Source organism: Fibroporia radiculosa (assembly GCF_000313525.1).
Source record: "Fibroporia radiculosa TFFH 294 genomic supercontigs, scaffold1045, whole genome shotgun sequence".
Classification (NCBI taxonomy): domain Eukaryota; kingdom Fungi; phylum Basidiomycota; class Agaricomycetes; order Polyporales; family Fibroporiaceae; genus Fibroporia; species Fibroporia radiculosa.
Window position 1 is genome coordinate 48,943 of NW_012133256.1, and position 25,550 is coordinate 74,492.

Below are 25,550 nucleotides of genomic sequence, written 5' to 3' on the forward strand. Positions count from 1 at the left end.
TTCTTTCAAACAGCAGAAGCACGGGCGCATCTTGTGACAAGTTGATGGTCCCCGGATGAGACTACATGCGTGAAGTCTTATTTCCGAACGGTAACCGTCCACCGTTCGAGTAATCCTGCCGTTAACGCTGCCGCCTCCCAATGTGCAAAAAACCTCTCCTCCCGCCAACCATCCATGCCCCATTGCTGTACGCAAATGTTACGTACACCCGCATTTGTTTCTAGATCTTGCACATAGCGGGAGAGGGATGCAACCCGATTCTCGGAGACATTATCCACAGAGCAAATTGTGAATGGAGCAGGGCCGCTTGTGAGAAACTGTAAGACATGTGGAAGCGAGGGAGAAAGCGGCATTGGGGCATGGACCACATCAGTAGAACTATCGACCAAGTGGGTGTTGTGCCGTGCATGACGGCGCGGGAAGAATGGGAGAGCCGCAACAATAAATGCTCTGCTCGTCAGAGAAACGGAAGGGCCTGAAGTCACGAACTCGAGCGCCAGACTGGTGCCAGGGATAAGGGAGGTCTGGAGACTGCGAGCAATATCTTGTACATGACTCTGAGGGACTATACCCGAGGGCTGCACGCTGAAAGAAGTTCGGCGGCTATTCCGAGCGCATGATTGAGGAACAAATGACCGATGCAAGACGGAGCTATGTTCTTGGGAGCTAGAGGAAGTTTTCAGGGTGGAGCGTCCAAACGCTAGACGACCACCATGTCCGAGATCGCCCAAAGCATCAGTGCATAGAAAAGATTACGTAGCATACATGCACTTACTCTGCCATACATTTAGTCGAAGACCCTCAAGCTGATGCAGGTAAAGCGAATCACCATCGGTTATAGTCATTTCATCCAGCGCGAATGCAATTACCTGAGATGGAAAGGCGTATCCTATGATGATGTTTGCCCACCACGACCATTCCACATAGATGTCAATAGCCCAATCATCCACTCGAAGCAAACCAGCAAATAATTTTGGAAGGTCTAGACTAGGATCCCGAAGCTCAACCGTACCAGAAATGACATCGCTTATGAGAGTTTGCAGGGGGAGTAGTATAGTGCGATGCCGTGAAGCTGCAAGCCGAGTGGTATTCAAATAAATGGGAGACCATAGAGAACAAGTAGGAGTCAGGACGACAAGAAGTGCCTGCAGTGCATCGCGTGTGTCTTGCACAGTGCAAGTCCGTGAGCGCGCCCACGAGGAACGAGCCATCAATAAAAATAGGAAAACTGCCGGTAAGACGAATGGTGTATTTTCAATCGAAAAAAATGATGACTTGAAAGCTGACCATAGCTCCAAGATATTGGCGAAGGAGGCCGTCGAGATAAAGGCGCACAAGGTACAGGTGGTGTTGAAAGGACTAGCGAACATATATCTGTTGGTTGCAGCAACGAAAGTAGATAACAAACTAGCCAAAGCAGTTTCCATTGCAATCACGGCTGTCCAGAGAGGGAGGACCAAGTCACGCCAGAGTAAACGGAAAGTGGTCTCGTACCCAGACATGCGGAAAGTTGGGAGTAAATAGCTTAGGCGCCTAACCCAAGGAGACATCAGATTCACAGCGATGATCAGTATTCTTCACAGCTAATCTGAAGAATTGCCATACAAAATCTAGCCTCATAGAAAGTAAACAACTATATAAGTCATCGAAAGCGGAACGGAGCGGAGACGACGAGATCAAAAAGCTTTACAAATACACAGTATCCTAATACCCAGCACCAGAACTGCCCACCGCCTGTCGCGATTGCAACGACGGCGAAGGAGACGCTAAGACAGGTTGTGGAGATCTCGATGGAGATGACTGTGGTTGAGCAGTACCCAGATTCGCATTGAGCAAATGAGGTGAAGGTGACAGAGGGGCAGCAAGACGAGTAATGTGAGTAGTCGCAGGGGACGCTCTGCCTTGCGTTTGATTGATCGCTGGAACCGTACCCGCTCGAGACAAAGGTGTGTGTACGCCATTTGCCGACGGTGTCCGAACCGGTGTCCCAGGCATAGGCGGAGAAAGCGACGGGGTAACTGACATCCCCTCTAAGCCGTTAACATCTGCGCTCTGAATGGACGGTGATCGCTGCTGCTGTAGGTACTGTTGCATATGACGGGCGGTAGCCAACTGCTGCGGCACATAATTGGAATTGCCAGGCAGAAGGTGACCAATGTAGGAAGCAGATGTTCGTAGTTGCATGTTCGCATTATGAACCTGTGCGTTGGAGTCTGACGATGGTAACATGAAAGCACTCTTTATACTTTGCATCTGTTGCTGTAGCCCAAGGCCATTATGTCTTGCGGGAGGATGGACGTAAGGAGTAGCGGGCATAGGTGTAGAAAAAGAATTAACAGGAGGGATATGGTAACCATTAGGGACAGCGGGAATGGAAATAGATTGTTGAAGCAATGCCTTCGAACGAACAGGGGAAGATGATACAACTGCAAGTGAATTTGCGTCACTCTGTGAGTGGTCTTGGATGACCTGCGCGTTGCCGTTAACACCAGCAGCCGCAGATGGCTGGGTGCCATGATCGTCAGCATCTATAGGCGACCCACTGCCATCCTGGGCGCCCGAGTTTGTGCTGCTCGAAGGTGTGCTCTGAGGGGGACATATAGCCGAACTAGGCTGCATATTTGGAAGAGTCGGTAGCCCTGGAGGTCGCATTTCCCCGTAAGATGATATACGCACATGTGGTACACTCGGAGGCACCATTTTCTTCGATGGCGTCGGTACCACTGAAGGCATCCCACTGGACAACATAGGCAGGAGACCATTCGACTGCACAGAAGCTATTGCTTCTCCAGACGTCCCCACAGTAGAACCGGCGCGCGCTGGTGCGACCACGTCACGTCGAGACGGAGTCAATGGACTCAATTTGAATGGTATATGAGTGTGTGGACGACCATCATTCAACGTGACCGTGATACTAGTATCCGGAGAGAAACTCTCATAGTCTTGATCATTCAGAAGCGTCACACTGTGAACGAGATATCTGTGGCACAATTTTTCAGAATGGCAAACAAAAAGTGACACAGCTGTGACCATACCTCGGCTGAGAATCATCAAGCAGAATTCGATCCCTTTCATCCGGACCTTCAGATCCAAAAGCAGGGCCATCGTCATTGTCAAATTTCCACCGCTCGAACAATCGACGGGCGCGCTCACGCGCTTCCACGTCGCCCTCTTCGTCTTCCAAAAGTAACTCAGATGGAGATGAGACACGCGGAATGAGGGTACGTCGATCAAGATGCAACCGACCGCCTCGACCATAACGCAAGCGGGCAGCACGACTTGAACGACTGGGCTTGATGGGACCAGCCTCATTGGAACTTATTGACGACATAGACCCACGTGTCGACGAGATGAACTTGAATAATTTCGACGCATATGCAGGGGGTGATGGTTGATATGTATTCTGCAGAATAAAGCTGAGCGCACTGGAAAATGTAAGACGGCCGCTAGGACATACGTCAATAGAATCTTCCCAATGGTGGTCCTTCTCTTTCCGTTTAGCCAGTTCCTGTTCAATCTGGCTTTGAATTTGCGCTTGGCGCTCCTTAGGCCGAATTTGAGGCTCTTGATGACCATTTGGGGAGCCCAACTCTCCGTTGTCGCGAGTTCGCAGTTTGAGTGGAATTCGACTGTGCGAGGAACAATAAGTTGCGAAAGACGGAGACACAATCAACTCTGAACGCACGCAGTGGATTCTGCCCTCGGCTTCTTTGGTGTTCTTTCCTTGTCATAGAGGAGTTCCTCTTCTTCCTTGGTACCGAGAGCAGGAAATTTGCGCTTCAGATCGACAAGAACAAGACGCTTCTCCCAAACACCTTGACTTTGTCCAGCGGCTTCCCGTTTGAATACCTCCCGCTCCAAAACACCTCTTGCCAGCTCCAATGATGTGGCCAGCTCGGAATGTAGTCGCAACATCTTATCGGAATACGTCGCCTGTTGAGCTCGGGTTTTTCTGATGGCTTTGATCTCGCGCCGTCGGAAACATATGTATGACTCATTCTTGGTATCAGCTTCGTCTAACTGTGACAACCACGTTTGAGCACGTTTCATACAGAACTAGAGCACCACCTACATTGACAGAGGGTATGATGGGGTGCCCACCCCGCTCCAGTCGACGATCGCGCCAATACGGATAAACAGCCCGAGCCATGCGCAGTAGCTGTTGCGGAGAAGGTATCCACTTTGGTGTATCAAAGAGGGCGAACATCGAAGCAGACAGGTCGGCCGCAAACGTATCTTGATAGTCAGAGAATGGGGGAAACACTGTCCCCTCCTCGAGGCCCTGAAATTAAATCGGATTTAGTCATATAAGACGATGGCACTTGAAGAAGGACTGACATGATACAGAAAAGGCGTCTTCTCATGTGTCACTTTTTCGAAGATCGCCATTACCAGCTCAAACTCGTCCTCCGACATCGCAACGGGTTGATTGAATTCAGGATCCTTCCCCTTGGCTTTCGAGCTGCGCCCCGAACGTGTACCTGTACCCGACACAGCGCCTTGAGCACTAGTACCCTCTCCTCGCGCTTCTTCGTTGTTCTTGTCAAGCCAGTCTTTGTCACGCTCGTCCATGTAGTAGATAAATCCGGTGGCAAGAGCAGAGAAAATCGATTCCTCAACTGTATCGGAAGATTTGACATATGTCGCAGAATCCTTCCATCTGTCGGAAGGGTAGAGTTCTTCATAGTTGTCCACCACGCCTGTGCTGTCTGGTGTAGGAATATACGCGGCTGAGACCACCTTTTCCTTTTCTGACCTTGTAGCTCGTACATTTGCTTGATGTCGAGTGGCGGCCGCAGATAGAACCGCCTGCAGATGATGTTCCTATAAGCGGAGTACGCTTGCTTAGTAAGCATTCCACGGATTAACTCTCCCACGGTGCCAGCCAATGACAATGCGCCACACAGGGGACTTCAACAAGGGCGCACATCGCACGGAAGAGACGATGAAGGGGACTCACATTGGCATCTTCAGCGTCGACACCGGCAGTAGAAACCACTCTCGCCTTCTCCTCATCCTCATCGAGCACGATCGGGTCTGCATCAATACTCTCAGTGATAACCTTGAGTCGAGTTTTGTTTGTGACGCGGTTCCGATTTCGAAGAGTGGAAGGTCCTGCATTGTGGTTTCGGGGCATGTCATGGAGTGTGGAAGGCGATGAGCGTCGACGAATAGGCGGGGGGCGTGTAGAGTCGAGCGTGGGACGGCAACGACGCCTCCTGGCGCGGTATCGAGTGAAGCCGAGACGGGACTTCGCCGGACCGAACTTTCTCAGTTGAGCTGACGTAATTATTTCCATAAATGGAAAGTGACGTCCTCGACCTTGTGGCAGAGCTATGGGGTCGACACGGAATCAGCATCTCTTGGGCATATATTAGCAATGTGAAGCAAGTTTTGCATAAATTACGAGTACTCACAATCCACCGGCTAAAAACTGATGGTAGTTACCCCGTGTACTCCGGCGAATTCATCGTTCAGTAGGTGAGAGGCCTTTGAGTATGGTCAACACAAGAAATGCTGCTCAGAACAATTGAGTGCTGAATCAGGAATCGCCTCAAACAGAAAATCGACAACGTACCCTCTCACTCCTCACCCATCGCACACGATCCGTTCATATATACCAGCAACTACGACTCAATGGCGTCCCCAAACTCTCGGAGTCTACCACACACACTCTCTCTCACTATAGGATTACTGAGAACGGTCAAATATGTATTGGAAGGGGAGAATGTGAGAGGCATACCAAGCAGAATTCGTCAAAATCCTATTCCGAAGACGACGTTGAATCTCGCCGATTCAGTTGACAGCATCGAAATGCCAGACACACAACCAAACAGAGGTTTTTGAGCGAAGATACTGGTATCATCTGATTGAGAGGGAAGTTATTGTCTGACGATGGGGACGCCCCACGACAAGGATGAAGAGGATGAAGGCCTGCAGTCGCACGCGCCCCTGCAGGAGAAGCTATAGTCACGTGCCAAAAGCGCTAGCCACAGTATCCGGACCCGGTCACAACTGAACTGGAGCCTGAGTGTTGTCAGCTAATTCACACACAGAAACACAACATCAGTTTAATCTGGTTTATGGATGTAGATATTCAGAGCATAAACGTTACAATCCTCGTGGCGTACAGGGGTATATGAAACAACTTCAAATAGCAACAATCATTAGTGCATTGTCTCACCTGACGACCTCGATTGCACTCTCCCTCCGGTACATGCTCTGAGTTCTGAGATGACGTGGTTTAACTACCAGCGGTCGGATCCACAGCTTGATATGACCTAGCCTTGTGGTAGTGAGGATGCCTCGGGAAGTAAACGTAATATCTGTTAACATATCATTTCCTACGTGCTTGATCTAACCATACAAATGGGCACCGTTGATCAACTGCCAGCAGATGATAGCGTTTACTCACCAAGACGGGCTGGACAACAGCTACTTCATTTCGCGATGGTGCAGGGTGATATCTTGGAAGAGGTGAGTCGGTAGCTGACAGGATTAGAGTGGACTCTCCTCGACGACGCAGCGCTAACGAGACAGACGAGGTCATTGAGAGACGCTGGTGGTGAGCAGACTGAAATGCCCAGTAGTACGTCAGTTCACACTTGTATATCTGACCAAGTGTTCGTCGTCACTCACATGGAGTTTCGGCCGGTGTAAAGCACCACTTGAAAAATCCCACTGAAAACTCCAACGTCGTCAATGCTGGAGACATCGATAGTGGCAAATACGGACCAGAATCAGCTTGTTATCTTCTCCTACACTACCAAAGCGGTAAGTCCTGCCGTCACAGCGCAGATCATCAAACGCAAGTGCAGAGAGAAAAGACGAATGTCCTTGGCATCTCGCTATAACTCGTTGCTCCCACGGTGAAGTAATAGTAACGAGATCATCTTGGCCGCCGGTCTGTCAGTGTTCCTTGAGCTAAGTATGACACAGACTGTAATTTTCATGTGTGCGCACCAAAATAAATCGACCATCAGGGGACCAGGCAACACAGCTCAGTGCGCCGAAATACGATGCATAACAGTCAACAAGCCTGACGAGGGGTCAAGATCATGTAGGATAGGGAATGGCTAACTTACTGCTCAGCAATCGTGTCGATGACCCGCAGGCAGCCATCCTCTGAAATAGCTGCAACGAATTTGGCATCAGGAGAGAAGACAAAGTCTTTGAAGCAACTCGTGAGATTATCTGACACAGCTTGACGAATATCACTTGCCTACTATGGTACGGCGAGAAACTTTCCAGTGGCTGACCGGATTCTTGGCCGTCTTTTCTTTATCAGACTTTCCACCTCCAGTAAATGTCCCCCCAGCAGTAACCGGATGCCAAGGAGGCATTGTCACAAATATACTGTCAAGTGAATCCCACTCTCCTGGAGATGAGGTAGATGGTGCCCCGTTGGAAGACGAGCTGGAATATGTCACTGAGCTTGGTTCCTGCGGCACGAAAATACCATCCTCTCGTTCTTTGTCGTATACTACAATCGTTCCATTCGCGTGGGAGACAAGGAACAGATTCGGTGAGTTGGGGACCCAGCGAATAGAAGTGCACGGCGAGTTACAGATGCGGCCCTAACACACGGTATTAAAGATGAATCGAACGATACTCAAAGGCATTCCCACCTGTTTGTTAAGGCGACCATATCGTGAAGACATAGGGTCTGGGCTATATGTCAGGAAAAGGCAGGCTTACATCTAATCACACTCACCAAACCACAACAGGTCACCAGTATTGAAGCCAATGATGACATCAATTCGTTCTGGACAAACTGTTGCCAGATTGACGTCGTGACAAGTGGGATGAGCAGAGAAATGAATTCGTGCCAGTGGTTCCTATCCTGGAGGTGAACGACTGGAATGCGAGTCTGCATACAAATGGCAATACCTTCACTTTTGCACCAGCTTCAGTCCAAACGAAGCTCTTGGCAGAGTTATAGAACAAGAACGTAATCTCTCCCTGCTTCAGTTGAAGATTCTTGTGGAGATTGTCTGCGTTCTGGAGCCGGGTTATGAAGGTGGACGAGGTCGTTCGCATGTTGTGCTTGGGCCGTGCGATAGTCTTCTTCTTTCCAAGCCCCCCTGGGTTGTGAGAGAAAATGTTATTAGGAGAGTCATGAGGAACCATGGGTGAAGATTTGACATTGTCTGTGATGGCGGCGGTGGAAACGTCTGGAGAGGCATCGTCCGGGTCATCGCTACTCGACACGCTCGCCCCGTCTTCACGATCCCTTAGGATTGGCACTACCTTGTCCTTCTTGTATTCTTTCTCTCGACTGCCTCCGAGAAGGTGTGATATGCCTGGAGAACTGGCAGACTTGGTGGGGGGATAGCGGATGGTGACGGGAGAGAGACGGGTTGGGAATAGGACTGGGATGGAATTAACGGTGTGCTGGCCGACAAGGGAAGGCTTGTGTTCTTCTGTAACCGAGTACACACCCTCGGGAGCCACGAACGTCGAATCGTTCTCCATGTCTGCTGTGGGATTTCCACTGACGGCGCCGCGTCGAGTCGCGATGCGCTTGTGACCGCGGGCGTCCGACTCGCATCAAAACGCCCGGCAACTATGATCGGCGGTGCCGCGTGAAACCTATCGGATCTAGCAACCTAATGCGAACTTCTTGAACTCGTCCGACGCCGAACGACCATTCTGGATTTGACAATCATGTATGCTTCAACGCGCTTGCTCAGAAAAGCCTTTATCAAGCCTGTAAGAGTCCTTCGTTCTGCTTGTTTGTCCTACTCAATTACATGCAGTGCCGGCGCTGGAGCTCGACCACTACCGAGCAGCATACCGCAGAGGCCGAGCATCTTCCTTCTGTCGCAACCTCTCAGTATCTTCGGACGACTCGCGAGTCCGCTCTTCGTACCTCCGGTCTGCAATGGACGGATGAGGGGCAGACGGGATCATCGAGCGACCTCATAGCTGGTCGCGAGACGCGCAAAATGAATATGTATCAGGCGATCCGAGATGCGCTTAGGTCTGTGTTTACCGAGAACCTCCGCTGACCATTCAAATTGAGTCGTTGATTAGCAATGCATTGTCGCACGATGACACCGCTGTAGTCTTTGGTGAGGACATAGCATTCGGGGGCGTCTTCAGGTGTACCATGGTCCGTCAACACTTGTGAACTCCATGTCGTTACTGACAGTGTGTCAAGGGGCTCGCGGAGGAATTTGGTGTGTAATCATTGTCGATTATTTTTGGACCGGGCGAACCGTTTCCGTAGGCAGGGAACGAGTTTTCAACACGCCTTTGAGTGAACAAGGTATTGCGGGATTTGGTATTGGGATAGCGGCAATGGGACATACTGCTATCGCTGAGGTTCAATTCGCCGACTACATCTTTCCGGCATTTGACCAGGTCTATCTATTTGCCGCATCGCCGTTTTCGCTAATCTAACAACAAACCAGATCGTGAACGAGGCTGCCAAGTTCCGGTACCGCTCAGGTGGAAATTATCAAGCGGGAGGTCTAACAATTCGGTGTCCCACTATGGCCGTAGGTCATGGTGGCCATTATCACTCCCAAAGCCCTGAGGGATTTTTCTTGGGAGCGGCTGGCATTAAGGTGGTCATATTTCTTTATGTATACGACACTGCATTGAATTGTCGGCTAGGTCGTTATTCCCCGCTCTCCCATTCAAGCGAAAGGTCTTCTCTTGGGATCAATCCGGGATCCGAATCCTGTGATATTCATGGAACCTAAAATTCTATACCGTGCTGCAGGTATGTCTGCTTATGGCGTGTGCCCGATCGAAACCTTACACACTCTATGACAGTGGAGCAAGTACCTGTAGATGCCTTTCAAATTCCCCTTGGTCGCGCTGAAACACTTGTACAAGGTTCAGACCTCACGCTGGTCTCATGGGGTACTCCAATCTACAGCTGTGAAACGGCGCTGCATATGTTGTCTTCTCCTCCACAGACGATTGCAGAGCATGTACCCCTTACTTTGCGATCTGCAAAGGTGGAACTCATTGATCTGCGCACCATATTGCCTTGGGATGTGGAGACGATCGCTGAAAGCGTCAATCGTACAGGCAGGCTCGTCGTTGTACATGAAGCTGGACGCGTGGGCGGAGTCGGTGCTGATATTGGCGCCGAAATCCAGAAGAGGTGTTTCCTTAAGTTGAATGCACCTGTCAAACTGGTGACTGGCTGGGAGTGAGTGTCATTCTTTAAACCCTGGCGTATCTTTGACAAGGGATCATGGCCTAATAGTACTCCCGTCCCTATGCATTTTGAGAAGTTTTACTTGCCGGACTCTCTACGGGTGCTTGATGCCGTCGTGGAGACCCTGACTTACTAACTATAGATGGCTGTGAGGTCTAAATGTAGTATAGCAATCATTAGTAAACTGTACCACTGCATGAACATTTATATATAGTAACAAGTCTGAATTTCAGCCACTTTACAAGTGGTAGTGAGTGACTCAGATGTCCTGGAAAAGGACTCATGGTAGGTGATGGTATGAGATGACACGAACTTCATGTACCATCCCTGAACCGAAACTAGATCTCAGGTGGTCGGTTACTTTTTCATTTTCATTGCAATGGTTCAACAATCCAAATAACTCACTGACGCGTCTCATATAGTCTGAAAGATCTACTTATTCAAAATTTCAAATTGTGAGGAGAGTGCCCAGGCCGTATAAAGTGACTCCGAGTTACTAATGAGCTAATCTAGAACACCTTCCGGATTCGTGTAGAAGTGTTCTCGTGCGTGACGGCATTAGGCGCCGTCACTGCAGCGTGTTCTCGCTGAGTACTTACTTGGAGGAGGAACCCTGAGGGCGCGCTGTCACATTGACCAATCATAAGAAGATTTTTGGTACGCAATGGACTGGTGAGTTGCCTGGACCCTGGACGCATGACGCGAGGAGCTCAATTCTTCGCAGTCTTGAATTGAACATCTATCAGCTTATCTTGACTGACCTGGCCTCAAATATCGGTGAATCAAAGCATGAGGCTGAAAACCCAGATTTCTTATCTACTATTGACCTGGTGGCCTCAAAGGTTGAGACGCGAGTTTTGGATGACACTGAGAGGTTGGGTCAGGTCGAGGATGAACGAGTTTTTGTTGTGAGTCTCGTTCTCCCTTGCATTCGTCGGACTTGTTTATCGGCATATAGCCCAACTCCAGGATTCAGTGCAACATAGGATTCGCGGAGCTCGCAGTAAACTTATCAGACGCCCACGTTGACCAGACAGTCCCCATACTCGTTGATATATTACGGGACATTCCTTACATTGACTTCGACCAGTGTCTATTCTGGGACGGTATGCGTCTACCTGTATACATTACTCAACCTATGCTGACCCTTGTTCAGAATGGGCGCTGCCGGATCAGCTCGTATTCGCTACTGTCTCTGCGCTGCTTCGGATTGCGAACTCTCATACTAAACACAGAATGGGTGCAATCAGTGCAATAAGGAAGTTCACAGGAGAGATCGTGCGCATGCTTCAGCGGGGTGCTCGTGAGTGCGATAGTACGGGAAAAAGGGCGTGCAGTCTGACAATTCAATAGCGACTAGCGTACTCACGCAGTTTGCGCCATCTTTTCATGGATTTTACCGAGCCATCATTTCGATTCCGTTTGATTGGTCTGTACATGAATGGTCACTGCTGTCAGAACATCTTAATGCTTTATTTGCCGCGGACGTCGTCGATCGCCTCAATAGGTTACTTGTCGACATAGCCCCAAGCCATGGGGACGGTACCGATCAGATACAGTACATCCAGACTCTTTTCACTCGCTACGTTTCTCGTGGAAGACCTCTGAGTGGTTATTTCATCGTGTGTTGCGTAACGGAAGCTCAATGGACAGTTCTCGCACAAGCTGTATGCCCTCGGAACGAACCATTGAACACGGCATATCCCAAGTTCACGGAGGCCGCGGCGGCCAACAAAGTTTGGCAAACGCTTTTGCGAAACTCCATTGCGGGCTCGGTCAATCCTAATGATAGCTATGGGGGAGTATTGAAGTCTACGTTGGAGCATGCGAAAGACTCGTTCTCCGATCTCCTCGCGCAAGTTGAAGAAATGGATGCTGAGCCGTCCGAAGATAGCTATGCCTGGGAAACGATGTCGGAGAGCTTAGTGCGTGCAGTCCTTTTCTCGTTTTGGCTTGTCAGTCTAATGCAGAGAAACGAGTGTAGAAGCTGGCTGCAGTGTGTTCAGCAGCATTAGGAGAACTCGACAAAAGTCTTTTCAATAGGTTGAAGCTGCTCCTTGGCGTTGAATCATCTATGTGTGATAACCTGGTACGAGAAGCGGCATTGAAGTCAACCGCAATTTTAGTTCGCAAGTTTGTGTACTTTTCAGCAGGCATGGTCGCACTCTTACCGTGATGATAGCTTTCCAGAAATCGCAATGGAGATGGCAGGTCATCTTCGCCGCTGGGTAACTTCGCCGCTGTCTATATTTGAGTTCGAGTTTGTATCTGGCACACGGACCCCTCCCCCACTTGTTGCAGCAGCCAAATGTCTCGCGCTCTGCATTAATGTGCGTTTGGTCTATATCCATTGACCGCATGCATCTGATTTCTTCGTAGTTGGCTCCAGGGGACGATCAGGTCATGTCGTATATGTACTCTCTTCTCAATTACATTGCCGCCACCAGTAAAGACACCTACGAAGGAACGATTTCAATCGCGTCGTCCATAATCGACTCTACGGACACCTCCAATCTCCATTTGGTTGAAAATGGATTGCGAGGCTTGTCGGAAGACGAAAAGAGAACGGTTGGAATCAGCAGTATATCGATTGCCACCAGGTTGGCCCTAGAGTTTCGTGAGGAGGAGGTAAATTTTGCTATTTGGACTTAGGATCGCTGATATATCGATGGATAGGCAACTAAACTTACAATATCCATGCTTCTACAACGATTACGTGCCGCGGAGCCCACAGTTGAAGCTGCTATTGCATACAATCTTGTCGATTTGGCCTTGATAGCCCCTGAAAGTTCATTCGTCGACATCATTCGTGCCTTCTCTGCCATTAATAGGTCGGCCAATATGGATGATCCAAGATTCTCCAATAACCAGGTGTGTTAGTGCATGTTCTATGCGCCCATTTTACTTCTATCATACCTGTTGTCAGGTTTTAGCTGCTCAAACGAGGTTGGCTCGGGAGTTGAATCGCAGGCCCGAATTTTACGAGCTTTACTTACGTGAATTGTTGACACTTTTCGCTGATAAGGGAGTTGCTATTCAAAATGTCGCCATTTCTAATCATCATGCTAAAGTGAGTCTCTAATCTAGCCACATAGTCTCCATGTTGACGTGTTTCAGATGGAAGACATGGTTGAGCAGTTGGGTTCTCTGCTATTGCCCATCGATGCGCTTCTATATCATCTTGATCTGAAGCTTGCTGATGCATCGTCCGACCTCGTGACACTCTTTCGCAATATGTGGTTCCTCTGCATTCTTTTCCAGTTCACAGTTCCCGGAGATTTAAAGCACCAATCGGCCACAGATTGGCAGCAGCCAGCTTTAGCTCGAATTGCTGTTAAAACTCCTGCAATTGTGTTGGAAGAAGCACATGATACTATTGTCAGCGACTTGGAATATAATACCGTTATTCGACAGGAATATATCGAAACGGTCAGCATTTTCTTGATATTGAGTTAAGTATGCGTTAACTGGAAGTCTAGATAATCTCGAGGCACCGTACTCTACTGACGAAGCATATTCCCGTCCGTTCCAGCGAGGTTCGATATCTATTACCAGGACAAGTGATCTTTTTGCTTTGTATGCACGACGTAGAGAGCATGCGCTCCGCTGCCGGGCTGCCGTCATCACTAGAGACGTTTTTCGTCAACAATGGATTAAACAAGAATGCAGGACTGCATGCATGTATGGAGTCGGTTGCGGAGAAGGTAACAAATGTTCAACTTAGTTTTGTGTCAGACGCGTCATGATTTTCCACTAGGTCATCCGTAGTTGTATCATGGACTTGAATGGCCAAGCAGCTCAACAAGCACTTCCAGAGCAATTACCCTCAGAGTTGCGATCACTGCTAGTCGGTAGTACCCATCGTATCACAAAAGCAAGGGAAATTGCCTCAAAATATCTGAACCGACTCATCACGTCTTTTCCGTCGCTGATGTGCGATCCACCATTGGTATTTGCTATTCTTGAAGTTTTAACTCTTTTACGTCGCGCCTGTGAGAACGAGTTCATCGATGAAGTATGTCATAGCTCTTTGTCTGCTGTCTACAGTCTTCTCACAGCTGGATGCAATTCAGGACAATCCAACATATCAGTACCATTCTGAGAGAGCTCAATTGACCCTTCAGTTGCCTGATAGCTACCAAGCACGTAATGATATGTTGTCTCAGTTGCACCGAGATGCCAGGAACTGGTTTGAGCTCGCTCTGGGACGTGCTCCTGTAGAATTACATTCTACACTGCAGGTAAGACATCAACACTGTTATAACCCTTGTTTTCCGACGTTCTCCATTAGAAATATCTCGCCGTCAATCAAGTATTTTCTGTCGCAGACTCATCCGAACTTGGCGCGTCTATTGCATTGGAGTATGGCAAGACAATTGGACCGATTGATCGCAAGCTTAGTAAGTGATTTTGTAGTCAATGTGAACTGCGTTCATCCCTCCTATAGCGTCCCTTTCTGGCCTGTCAACCTGGAAGCCAGATCGCGCGAAAGTCTTGGCCAGCCAGATTGCGTCTAAAGGGTACTTCGCTGGTGAAGTAAATGGATTCAGGTTCGGGCGCTCTTATGGTAGGCCACTTTCATCTTTTTGCTCTCTATTATGTGGCTCATCCCTACCAGCAACTCCAGGGGGGAGTGTGCTTGGAACTGAATTTGTCCCCGTCACCGAAATTGACGGGCTTAAGGATCAAATTTACGAGGCCATCAATGACATAAGAGAAAAGAAGAGATCCATGTCCATTCGAGACCTTAAGCGTCTCCTTTTTCGTTGTGCTGGGACCCTGATATTTGTGGACAAGGTAAGCTTCGAACGGCGTGAGTTAACCCTTCTAAAAATATTTCACAGTATGACTATGACCTGCTACACTGTCTGGTTGCTCTACCGTTCGAGGCATTTACTCCTTCCGCTGTTTCAGCAGGTATTGAGACATGGTCATGGGTTATTGCGGAAAAACCGGATTATGAGATGGCGCTCATGTCCGAAATCGGCTCGGCGTGGTCTCTCACCATCAAACACGAGAAAGGTCTATTCTCTCGAGCGCTGAAGTACGTCCTGCTCATTACTTTATCTGAAAATTGATGCTTACGTGAAATGGACATGATAGCTACGTAGATCCCTTTTTACATGTAGTCGAATACAACCCGACGGATAAGACCATCATTGATAGGGGCATAGCGGGTGCCCGTCGACTTCTAGCGCCCCATGTGTTGGTCTTGCAGCTATTTTTCAGCAGGATGCAGGCTGCAAGGTACCGTAGACCTGGCTTGATGTTCCTGATTCAACGACTGGCTTTGGTGTCGGCTCGAGCTCACTCTTCGTTGAGGTTCGTAAATGCAAGAAATATAGTTTCGCCGACTAACTGTCGTGCAGTACCCACCCTCTCGCTCGCGAAGCCCGCTTCTCCTTCCTGCTCTTTGGTTTTGAAACTCTCAAGAGCTCCAACTTAGATACTTTTTGCGAGCATCAACTCCGCTATGGGCTCTATCGGACTGCGTTTTCATGGTTCAGCACGCGTCCACAGTATGTCTGAGTCACGACCCATAAATAGGGACTCGTTCTCACATAGCCTTTCAGATGGTCATATGGTTCAAATCGCGTACAGATCGATGCGGATATCAAACTGCTCTCTGAATTCTTGGATTACTTGCAAGCCGATAGTATTAAAGGCTTCCCAGCCATTTCTAGCCTGAATCCTGTTCAATCTCTATCGCAGGTTCCCCGTACGTGATAAAGTTTTGTGCATCATTTGACATCTAATGCAATTCCGTGAAGAGTACGTGATATCCCTTAAGAACTTCAATATTCCCCTGCGGCTGCTCGTGGAGAATGAAATTTCTAGATTGACAGTGTGGTCGAATCCAGTTAATGATTCCACGCGGGGCGCTGACCACATAGCCTCCTTAGAGAAAACCATATTGGACGTGCGTACCTGATTTCTGTCCAAACGGCTTCAAAGTTCACGTTTCTTAGAGCTCCTGGATCAGCGCTGTCCAAAAAACTTGGGAGCTTGATCCTGCCATCGCTGTGTATTTTACGGAACGCTTCAATCATCCAATCGTCGGTAGTGAAGTAGGACGATTGGTGCGCTCCAGCACTCTTGACGCTTTGCATATCCCAGAAGCTCTGCCCTATTTGATTGGCAGCAAGCCCGATCTAATGGTTCGGCGAGACTTGAAGGTGAAGGGCTCACATTTTGGTCCCGATTGATTATTTATGTCTGATCTAGTACATCTTGCTTTGGGATCCTGTACCCCCTATCGTGGCTGCAAATTTCTTTGAACGACGCTATAACAATGATGCCGTACTCTTGCAATATGCGCATCGTGTTCTGGAACAACATCCAGTCGAATTGACTTTTTTCTTTGTCCCTCAAATTGTTCAAGCACTGCGACACGACGTATTGGGTAAGCACTATCCGAATTGATTATTATATTGACCTACATTAGTTCAGGCTATGTTCAACGCTTCATCTTCGAGACGGCAAAAATATCTCAGCTTTTTTGTCACCAAATCATCTGGAATATGAAGGCAAATTGTTATAAAGATGACGGGGATGACGTTGTAAGTCCACCCTTGATATTTCCCAATCACCTGTCTGAGCACTATCGTAGGAAGATCCAATGAAACCAATTTTGGATGATATGACAAGGCGGGTTGTAGACACCCTCTCTGGTGAAGCTCGAACATTCTATGATCGTGAATTCACGTTCTTCAACGAAGTAACTTCAATTTCGGGTAAGCTTAAGCCCTATATCAAGAAGACAAAACCCGAAAAGAAGGTAAAGATTGCATAAGTTTATCTACTCCTGTTTGTCTACCCTTGCTCATGGGTAGCATCACAGGCAAAGATTGATGAAGAAATGGCCAAAATTCGCGTGGAAATTGGAGTATATCTCCCTAGCAACCCAGATGGGGTGGTTATCGACATCGACAAGAAGTCTGGTAGACCGCTACAAAGCCATGCCAAGGTCTAGTTTATTCCAATATATATGCGCCCACTGATCAAAATCGATTTACTCTTATGTCGAGTAGGCACCGTTCATGGCTACCTTCAAGGTCCGCAAAGAGCGTGTTGAACTAGCAATTGATTCGGAAGGTATCACGGAGACCCAGGGACAGGAGATTGCCAAGGTCGAGTATGACGTCTGGCAACAGGCCATTTTCAAAGTCGGAGACGACTGCCGACAAGACGTCCTCGCCTTACAAGTCATTGCTATGTTCAAAAACATATTTACCAGCGTTGGCCTGACTCTTTATTTATATCCGTACCGAGTAACGGCCACCGCTCCTGGAGTTCGTAACTTCATATATGATTAAAACACCATTTGATGTCGGTTCTTACAGTGCGGTGTCATCGATGTCGTTCCAAACGCGACCTCTCGTGACGAAATGGGGAGAGCAAAAGTCAATGATTTGCTTGATTTCTTCATCGCGAAGTACGGCGGAGAGGATACAATTGACTTTCAAAAAGCGCGACAGAATTTCATCCACTCGATGGCCGCATATTCCGTTGTGTGTTACATTCTCCAGGTGAAGGATAGACACAATGGAAACATAATGATCGACGGTGAAGGACATATAGTTCATATCGGTAAATGTTTCGTGATTACTGAGCTTCCCCGTCTAACGCCGCATCATAGACTTTGGATTCCTGTTCGACATAGATGAGTGTTTAACCCACAAAATCCTTTTTCTCTATGCTTACCTTTTTCCTGCGTGGATTCACGCCCTGGAGTAGGTGCCACAGGAGGATTCACGTTTATATTATGCTGAATTTTTTCGCAGGGTGTCAAGTTCGAGCCAAATTCATTCAAACTGACCCACGAAATGGTAGTTCTGATGGGAGGTCGGAACTCCCAAGGATATCAGCTATTCCAACAGCTTACGGTCAAGGCCTTCCTCGCTATAAGACCTCATGCGGATCAATTAGTTGGTACAGTACAGATGATGCTTGACACGCAACTGCCGTCGTTCAAAGGAGAACCTACGATGAAGCGGCTCAGGGATCGCTTTGCGCTTGGGCTTAACGAGCGTCAAGCTGCGGAATGGATGATGGCCATCATCCGAAACGCTCATGAAAACGTTCGCAGCACAGCGTACGATGAGTTCCAGAGAGTAAGCTACACTGCCTGCTTTTTGTCCATGCGAAACTGATTGTTGAACAATTTGCACAGCTTCAAAATGGTAAAGTCTGATTGCGTTTGGGTTTTTGAATGCTGCTGATTTTCGTACAAGGGATACCTTACAAGTAACTCTGAACGTTATTAGTATCAGTATACTCGATAATCCCTACTACATATAATCACAACTCCGATCACGTGTATTCCGCTCTTTGATTGCTATGTGATTAATATGCACGGTCACTGCCAGAATCAGAATCACGAAGCGAAATCAGTACTGTATGTTTTTGTAATGCGAGCAGGTTGGTGCCAGTTGCCGCCTAGTTTTGCATAAACAAGCGAAGCCAGGCAAACCAATTAGATTTATTGAGATGTCCCTAGCCACTGTGGGCAAAACGCGGTGTCCGGCTGTCGAGCACGTGCTGGACATGCACTAAAAGAGATTGCATTGTCACTCAATTCTCTGAGAAGTTCGAGCATTGAATATGTATCACATTCGGACACAGGACATGGCGGATTTAGTAGCCTCTGATGGGTCCACTTACTATGTTTTTTGCATGTCTGGCCGAGTGATTGTGCTTCGAACGTTGCAGGGAAATGCGATCTCTCGCAGCCAAAGTTTCCGACGTAGGTTTGACCGGGTTCAACCGCCGAACTTTGTCAATTGCCCACGGTGAGGCCTCAAGACGCCGGCGTCCACGCCACATGTACAGCGGTGGGGCCACGACTCGGATGGAGGGAACAAAGCAATGGTTTTAGGTGCTTGACCCTCGAGCACAGCTTCGTCCTGCAGTCCATAAATACAAACCTCTGACTCTTCCCACCTAGGATAACTTTCCTACATCTTGCTTCACCCAGGATATACTCGTGCCCCATTGATTCGTCGCTACGATGGAGGTTGAACTCGCTGATGTCTCCTTCACAGCAAATGAATGGGATGTCAAACGCGCAATCGGAAAGGTTCTTCACAGCGATAATTTTTTCAACCCCACAGACCCTAAGGACCGTCCAGCGTAAGTTATTATTGCTCAATAGGCGGACCAACAGGGTTCAACATCTTTTATTCTTGGTGGCAGTAATTTCAAAATTACCCTGAATCCGGGCCATGGAGGCGTGCAAAATAATGGAACGGGAACTATGACGTTGGGTTCTCGCAAGATTGGCGACAAATTTCTACGTTGGTTGCGTGGTGACGGTAATTCGGTACTTCTCCATGATCGCAAGATACGCTTTTTCCGAGGTAAACATAAACCGCCGCTCGCTTTAACACAAATACTAGACAAAGCACCGTATCTTGATCCGGAAATTGAGGAAGAAAGAGAAGACAAGCTACGCAAGTTGGAGGTCAGCTTTCATATCGACAAGATCCAATTTGGGGTTTTCTACCGTCGTGAGGGAAGTCAGCGAGGGGTCTCGCGAGAGTTCTCCAATGAGTATGAGATTAGCCACGTCAGACAGGGGGCAGGCATCTTGTGGTTTGAGTACGACCATAAGTTGATTCGTATCCAGGTCAGTGTACATGTGTTTACCGAAATATATGACTAACGATTGTTTCGAATGATGCCTGCCCATATTTCATCAGATGGGGAATACGATGACAGAAGAGATTGCTCATAATATTGCTGTAACATTTGCGAACATACGGAGAATGGCTATTGGGCTTGATTTCGGGAACCCGTGTCAGTTCTGCTATTGCTCGCTGTCGTTGTGACACTTAATCTTGCACGCAGTCATCTGTTTTGACCTACTAACACCGCCGATGTTAGAGCGCCAGCGGATCAACAGAGAACTGACGGGAAAAGACTGGAGTGACATGCGCAAGTTCCGTCAAAGGCTTAGTAGCCTCAATGAAGCTCATGCTGTTGTGGCTCCCTACGCCCATCAGATGCGCATAATCCTTCACGAGGAGCGGGATATTCGCCACTTTGCGGACCTCTGCAAAGTGGCGGGTGTTCAGCCTCCTGTTTGGGCTAATGTAGAGTCCTTCAACCGTGGGTTCTTTACGCGGAAGAAACTTAGTACCTTCCGTACATGGGTACGTTCATTTGACTGGTCTGTTGCATTTCAGCTTGAGGCGCTCCTCCACAATGCTCTCCTCACTACGGAGGATCTCTTGACAACGTTGTACAAACCGATCAATGACGTGTACGAGAACTATCGTCAAGTCGCTGGCGAGATACTGCGGTATTTCACTGAAGCACTACGCTCCAGGGACCCTCAGGAGAGCCCTTTGGATTGTTTCAAGCGCGTACAGCTACGCGGCATGGAGCCTCCTATCCCACTCCCTCCTGGACATTTCCTCTGTCATCATGTCACTTACACACCGACACGGATGATCCTTGAAGGACCGTATGTGAGCCAGTCCAACCGCGTCATTCGCCGATATCCAGACCATCAGGATCATTTCCTGCGTGTGGACTTCAGGGATGAGGATCGACTTCAATACCGCTGGGCTCGCGAGGTTTGTTGCCTATCCTCCTTCGATAGACTTCTAAGTACTAACTATTTCAGGTCGATGGAAGCTCTCTATTATTTGATCGAGTTGGTGGAGTTTTAAGGAGCGGATTCGAGCTTGCCGGCCGTTACTTCGAATTTCTTGCTTACTCTCAGTCAGCCCTACGCGAGCATGCTGTATGGTTTATCAACCCGTTTTATCATCCTGAAGAAGGTCACATCACGGCGCAGACGATCCGAGACTCCTTAGGCGATTTCTCTGGGGTTATCAGGCAACCATCGAAGTATGCCGCGCGACTGGCGCAGGCCTTTACAGCAACGGATCCCTCTGTCAGAATTACTCGAGGTCAATGGGAAGAGATGCCGGACCTGGGCGAGAAGCCGTACGAATTTACGGATGGCGTGGGCACTATTTCTACAGAACTGGGTAATCTAATCTGGGATGCCTTGTGTGCATCTCGCCCTGAAAATCGACGGCGAGGCCTCAAACCATCCGCAGTACGTGTTGAAGTTGCACGTGTATATCATTTTCTCGTTACCCACTACTGCGCAGTATCAAATTCGTTTTTTAGGTGCGTTGCAACACGTGTCACACGATGTCTGCATTGCTTAACGACCAAACAGGCTACAAAGGAATGGTTGTCATAGACGAACAGCTGCAAGGCATCAAGATGCATCTCAGGCCGTCGATGAACAAGTTCAGGGCGCATGATGACGACCTCGCAGAGATTGAGATAGCGCGAGCGTTCGAGCGTCCTGGTACTTCGTACCTCAATCGGTGAGTAATAAACACAAAGTTTCACAGTTTGATGTTCACTATGTATCCAGCCCCCTCATCATGATTCTGGAAGATCGCGGTGTCGACAAAAAAGCATTTATTAACCTCCAGGAACGCGCAAAAACTGACATATATACAGCTAGTGATTCGATAACTAAGTCTGTGTCCATGCTAAAGGCACACACGCTGGGCAAGAGTTACGGGCTTGACTTCATTCTTCAGTCCCTTCAGAATATCGGTATGGGCTTTAAGCATGAAAAGTCTATTCACGTACTCCAGGATCCATTTATCGAACGTCTCATACACTATTCCAAGAATCACGTTTTACGTGACATCAAGCACGGCGCACGCATCCCTATTCCAGACAGCTACCTTTTGGTGGGTGTTGCAGATGAAGGTCCAGCCTACGTGCATGCTGGTATGGAGAATGTCTTTTGCCTCAAGAAGGGTGAAATATTCGGTGAGCGCTCAGCCAATATATCTCGTAACGTTTATTGATTATATTAGCTTGTGTTCAAAACGCGGATGATCCGGAGCCGACGTATCTCAAAGGTATAAGTATCTTGATTCTTCAAAAACACGCAGTGCTGATTGCCGCTGTGTATTAGGGTCTGTTGTGATATCGAGAAGCCCAGTTGTCCATCCTGGAGATGGTAAATCAGAATCCATATGTCACGAAGCTTCCTGCTGAGTATAAGTTAAGTCCAGCGAGTTTGGGCTATTGGGTCGCCACCGCCGGACAAAGTGTGCTTCTTCCGCAATTTGAAGAACGTGGTCGTACTTCCTTCTGCAGGTGAGTGATATCTGTCTATGTTACACGACATGAGCTCTTATGGCCCTATCTATCCGAAGGTGGTCGGTCTTTGGCATCTTGCCTTGGAGGAGGTGATTTGGACGGGTATGCGCGCCAGCATGTACGCTTGACGTGGTGTCACTCAGTGTTCATCTCTCGCCCAGGGATCTATATTCTATTATAAAGCATGGACCGCTGCTTCCCACGGAGCACGAAGATCCGGCATCTTATTTATCGGCAGGAACGCGTACCCTTGATCGAGACAGTACAATCGCAGATATTTGTGATTTCGTAGTGGAATATCTCAATTCGGATGTCCTAGTGAGCAAATCTGACACGAAGATATAACGCAGGACTTACCAACATTTTTCCCCTCTTAGGGCTTACTCTCCGATCGGCATCTCATTATAGCAGGTACGTGCATTGTCTAGCGGTGTTATGAGTGTCTAGCTAACAATCATGCCTTATAGATCAATCTAAGGTAAAATGCCACTCAATGCGCTTTGCAAAACATTCATACTGACGAGGATGTATTAGCACGGAACCAACGATACGAAATGTTTGAGCCTCGCCGAACTCTGCAGCCAAGCCGTCGATTACCCGAAGAATGGTATTCCTGTAGACATCCATGATTCGCCCCACTGGTTGATTCCTTACAAACCTGACTGGCATCAGGTACGTTATAGAGCAGACGGGTGAATGATACCTTACACCTTTCCGCAGGCAGAAGACGCCGCACCTCGTCACACTGATTACTATGAATCTCATCGTGCATTAGGCGACTTGTTTCGTAATATCGCAATCGTGGACCCATCACTCGTATCCCCTGCGGAATTCATGAATGGGACGGCCTCCAAACCAAAGCCTTTGTCGGACCCGATATCGAAAGCGCTTAGACACTACATTCAGGATCAACTGCATTACTTTTTCAATCAGGATGAACACGTTGCAGAGATGACCAAGCTCTTCCAGAGATACACCGATGAGTTGCGGTATATCTGTATAACCCATGCGCTCTCAGATGCATCCGATGTGCGCCTAGTAGAAGAGGAGGTCGTAGTGGGTACAATTCTTGCAAAGTGCACCCAGACGCGATGGAGGACAGACCGCACCTATCGCATGCGGCTTCATTCTGCGACGTTGGCACGCCATATTGGTGAGAAGCTATATAAATATACCGACAATCTGTCAGCTGGCGAGCTTCGATATAGCTTGTCTCAATCTTGGCTGGCATGGGACTTTAGTGTTCGAAATAAGGCCAATTTTGGTGCTCAGAGCTTTGGCCTTATAGCCCTTCGAATCATCTTTCAAATCCTGGAGCAGTTGACACCGGGCGGGATAGCGGTATGACCCCTCGGCTTACGGTTGCGTTCACATTCCTGTCGTCTATCGTTTCATCTTTCTTGTACATGTCACGTAAATATATCAACTGTATACAATACGTCTATCCTTCAATTGGGACTTCTCTGGTAGGCCGTATTTGAGTTGCAACGACTCAGCTCAGACTGAATGGTACTGTCATGGTGACGCGCTTCTGCAACCTGAAAATCGGGACAGATTACTTGAGTTTAGCGCTGTAGCTTGCGCCGCCGCAGGGGCCGCGTCTACATAATACGTCGGACCCACTTGGTCGACTTCACGGTCTTTGTCGATGGCAAGTCCTCAGCCACGATCTCGTTATTTATCGCTCTGCCTCGTTGTCTTGCTTTGCGTTTCTGTGACGAGTTGGCCGCGGAGCGAGGCCTTCAAACTTGGACCCCGTGAATTTAGGCAGCTATCACCCAACGCGATTTCTACTTTAGTGTCGTCGCCAGATCCTGTTCGCAATATTGATCCCTCAAACCCATCATCACATTTGTCTAAGATTCTCATTCCAAGGTCGCCCGACACAGAGAACAATACGATCGTGAAAGACTACATTGTATCGACGCTCAAGAGTCTTAACTGGCATGTCGAAGAGGACGCATTCACAGACGACACTCCTTACGGAACGAAACGTTTTACGAACGTCATCGCAACCAAAGATCCGTCTGCTCCTCGAAGAGTTATTCTATCTGCTCATTACGATAGCAAGTTCTTTCCCACTTACCCCCACAACCAGGTGCGTGTTGATCACACTCTTGCTCACAGACCAGTTCTCTTACGACAAGGGCAGTAGTTTGTAGGTGCGACAGACTCTGCAGCACCATGTGCATTCATGCTCGACCTCGCAGAAGCCCTTAATCCGCTACTTGATAAGCGACAGCAGCAATTAGAGAATGGGGAAGAGGACGACGACGACGTAGCCGAAACCACCCTGCAGCTTGTGTTCTTCGATGGCGAGGAGGCGTTCAAAGTCTGGACCGCTAAGGACTCCGTTTATGGTGCAAGGTACTTAGCGTTTGTACTCAACAGAGATAGTGTGTATTCACTGGGGCAGACATCTTGCGAAGAAGTGGTTCACGTCTTACATCGCCCCCCATACCAAGCGGAGGCTTCTGCCTGGATCGATGACCGAACTTTCAACGGTGGAACATCTTATCCTCCTTGACCTCCTGGGCGCGCCAAACCCGCGAATACATTCATCGTTCCTCGACACTGCGTGGCTCTTCGATGCAATGGCGTCAGCCGAACACCGGCTCGGAGAGAGTGGTGCATTCGTCTATAACAACGACCAGAGTCAAGCAGCGGGGAAATGGAAGAGCTTTTTCGTCCCGCGCGGTAACTTGTTCAACCAAGGCGGAATCGAGGACGACCATGTCCCTTTCTTGCATCTCGGCGTAAGCGTGTTGCACGTCATCTCAAGCCCGTTCCCCTCAGTTTGGCATACATTAAAGGTATTTCCGATACTATTCAGTGTGGCGTTCTGCTAGGCTCATTTGGAACGTAGGATGATGCTACTGCTCTGGATATCCCTACGATGCGTCGTTGGAATCTCATCTTACGTATTTTCATGAGCGAATATCTTGGGCTCCATCCAGAAACTTCCTTGGTGCGATCATCTCGTGAGGGCGAGGCTCAGGATATGTGGCGGCCTGTCGATGAACTTGTGAGGTCATATCGCTATGCTTTTGATATCAATCCTTGACTATTACTCAGTAGTTCTCGGACATATGGGCTTCATAAAGACCCCGCTTTGAGCAATTGATCTCCATCTATGCTCATAGATATAAGAGCTCTGCTATCTATAATTTGCAGATTATCATTATACCTCTGTTTGGAGTGACAATGACGTTGGATGGAGGCAACA

At 48.4% G+C, this 25,550-nt stretch overlaps 5 protein-coding genes across 5 annotated transcripts; 2 read left to right on the forward strand and 3 right to left on the reverse strand.

Moving 5' to 3' along the window:
* Positions 1-77: 77 nt before the first annotated feature.
* FIBRA_02025 (uncharacterized protein) lies at positions 78-1,211 on the reverse strand (the record flags this gene model as incomplete). The annotated part of the gene is made up of 2 exons (XM_012323915.1): positions 78-700; positions 776-1,211. The coding sequence occupies 2 exons, from the start codon at positions 1,209-1,211 to the stop codon at positions 78-80; spliced, it is 1,059 nt and encodes a 352-aa protein (XP_012179305.1).
* A 493-nt stretch (positions 1,212-1,704) lies between these two features.
* FIBRA_02026 (uncharacterized protein) lies at positions 1,705-5,137 on the reverse strand (the record flags this gene model as incomplete). The annotated part of the gene is made up of 7 exons (XM_012323872.1): positions 1,705-2,980; positions 3,036-3,403; positions 3,458-3,629; positions 3,686-4,020; positions 4,073-4,282; positions 4,339-4,824; positions 4,961-5,137. 7 exons carry the CDS (start codon positions 5,135-5,137, stop codon positions 1,705-1,707), a joined length of 3,024 nt encoding a protein of 1,007 aa, XP_012179262.1.
* A 2,077-nt stretch (positions 5,138-7,214) lies between these two features.
* Positions 7,215-8,475, reverse strand: FIBRA_02027 (uncharacterized protein; the record flags this gene model as incomplete). The annotated part of the gene is made up of 4 exons (XM_012323873.1): positions 7,215-7,577; positions 7,629-7,666; positions 7,715-7,838; positions 7,891-8,475. The coding sequence occupies 4 exons, from the start codon at positions 8,473-8,475 to the stop codon at positions 7,215-7,217; spliced, it is 1,110 nt and encodes a 369-aa protein (XP_012179263.1).
* A 192-nt stretch (positions 8,476-8,667) lies between these two features.
* FIBRA_02028 (uncharacterized protein) lies at positions 8,668-18,371 on the forward strand (the record flags this gene model as incomplete). Its single annotated transcript, XM_012323874.1, has 38 exons — positions 8,668-8,712; positions 8,760-8,983; positions 9,037-9,115; positions 9,164-9,182; positions 9,233-9,366; positions 9,417-9,572; positions 9,622-9,730; positions 9,784-10,168; positions 10,902-11,085; positions 11,136-11,283; positions 11,334-11,480; positions 11,531-12,102; positions 12,162-12,310; positions 12,360-12,507; positions 12,557-12,805; positions 12,854-13,048; positions 13,104-13,247; positions 13,295-13,606; positions 13,657-13,881; positions 13,935-14,192; positions 14,251-14,418; positions 14,469-14,577; positions 14,625-14,744; positions 14,805-14,974; positions 15,022-15,221; positions 15,281-15,499; positions 15,547-15,696; positions 15,751-15,896; positions 15,949-16,097; positions 16,147-16,353; positions 16,403-16,580; positions 16,628-16,737; positions 16,788-16,955; positions 17,019-17,144; positions 17,209-17,469; positions 17,521-17,688; positions 17,962-18,291; positions 18,351-18,371. 38 exons carry the CDS (start codon positions 8,668-8,670, stop codon positions 18,369-18,371), a joined length of 6,882 nt encoding a protein of 2,293 aa, XP_012179264.1.
* Positions 18,372-19,187: 816 nt separating this feature from the next.
* FIBRA_02029 (uncharacterized protein) lies at positions 19,188-25,388 on the forward strand (the record flags this gene model as incomplete). The annotated part of the gene is made up of 21 exons (XM_012323875.1): positions 19,188-19,309; positions 19,373-19,805; positions 19,879-19,975; positions 20,027-20,757; positions 20,808-21,248; positions 21,304-21,322; positions 21,375-21,528; positions 21,579-21,988; positions 22,036-22,080; positions 22,137-22,181; positions 22,232-22,321; positions 22,381-22,426; positions 22,486-22,642; positions 22,702-22,735; positions 22,792-22,802; positions 22,859-22,996; positions 23,045-23,477; positions 24,124-24,422; positions 24,480-24,691; positions 24,741-25,137; positions 25,191-25,388. The coding sequence occupies 21 exons, from the start codon at positions 19,188-19,190 to the stop codon at positions 25,386-25,388; spliced, it is 4,512 nt and encodes a 1,503-aa protein (XP_012179265.1).
* Positions 25,389-25,550: the final 162 nt, after the last annotated feature.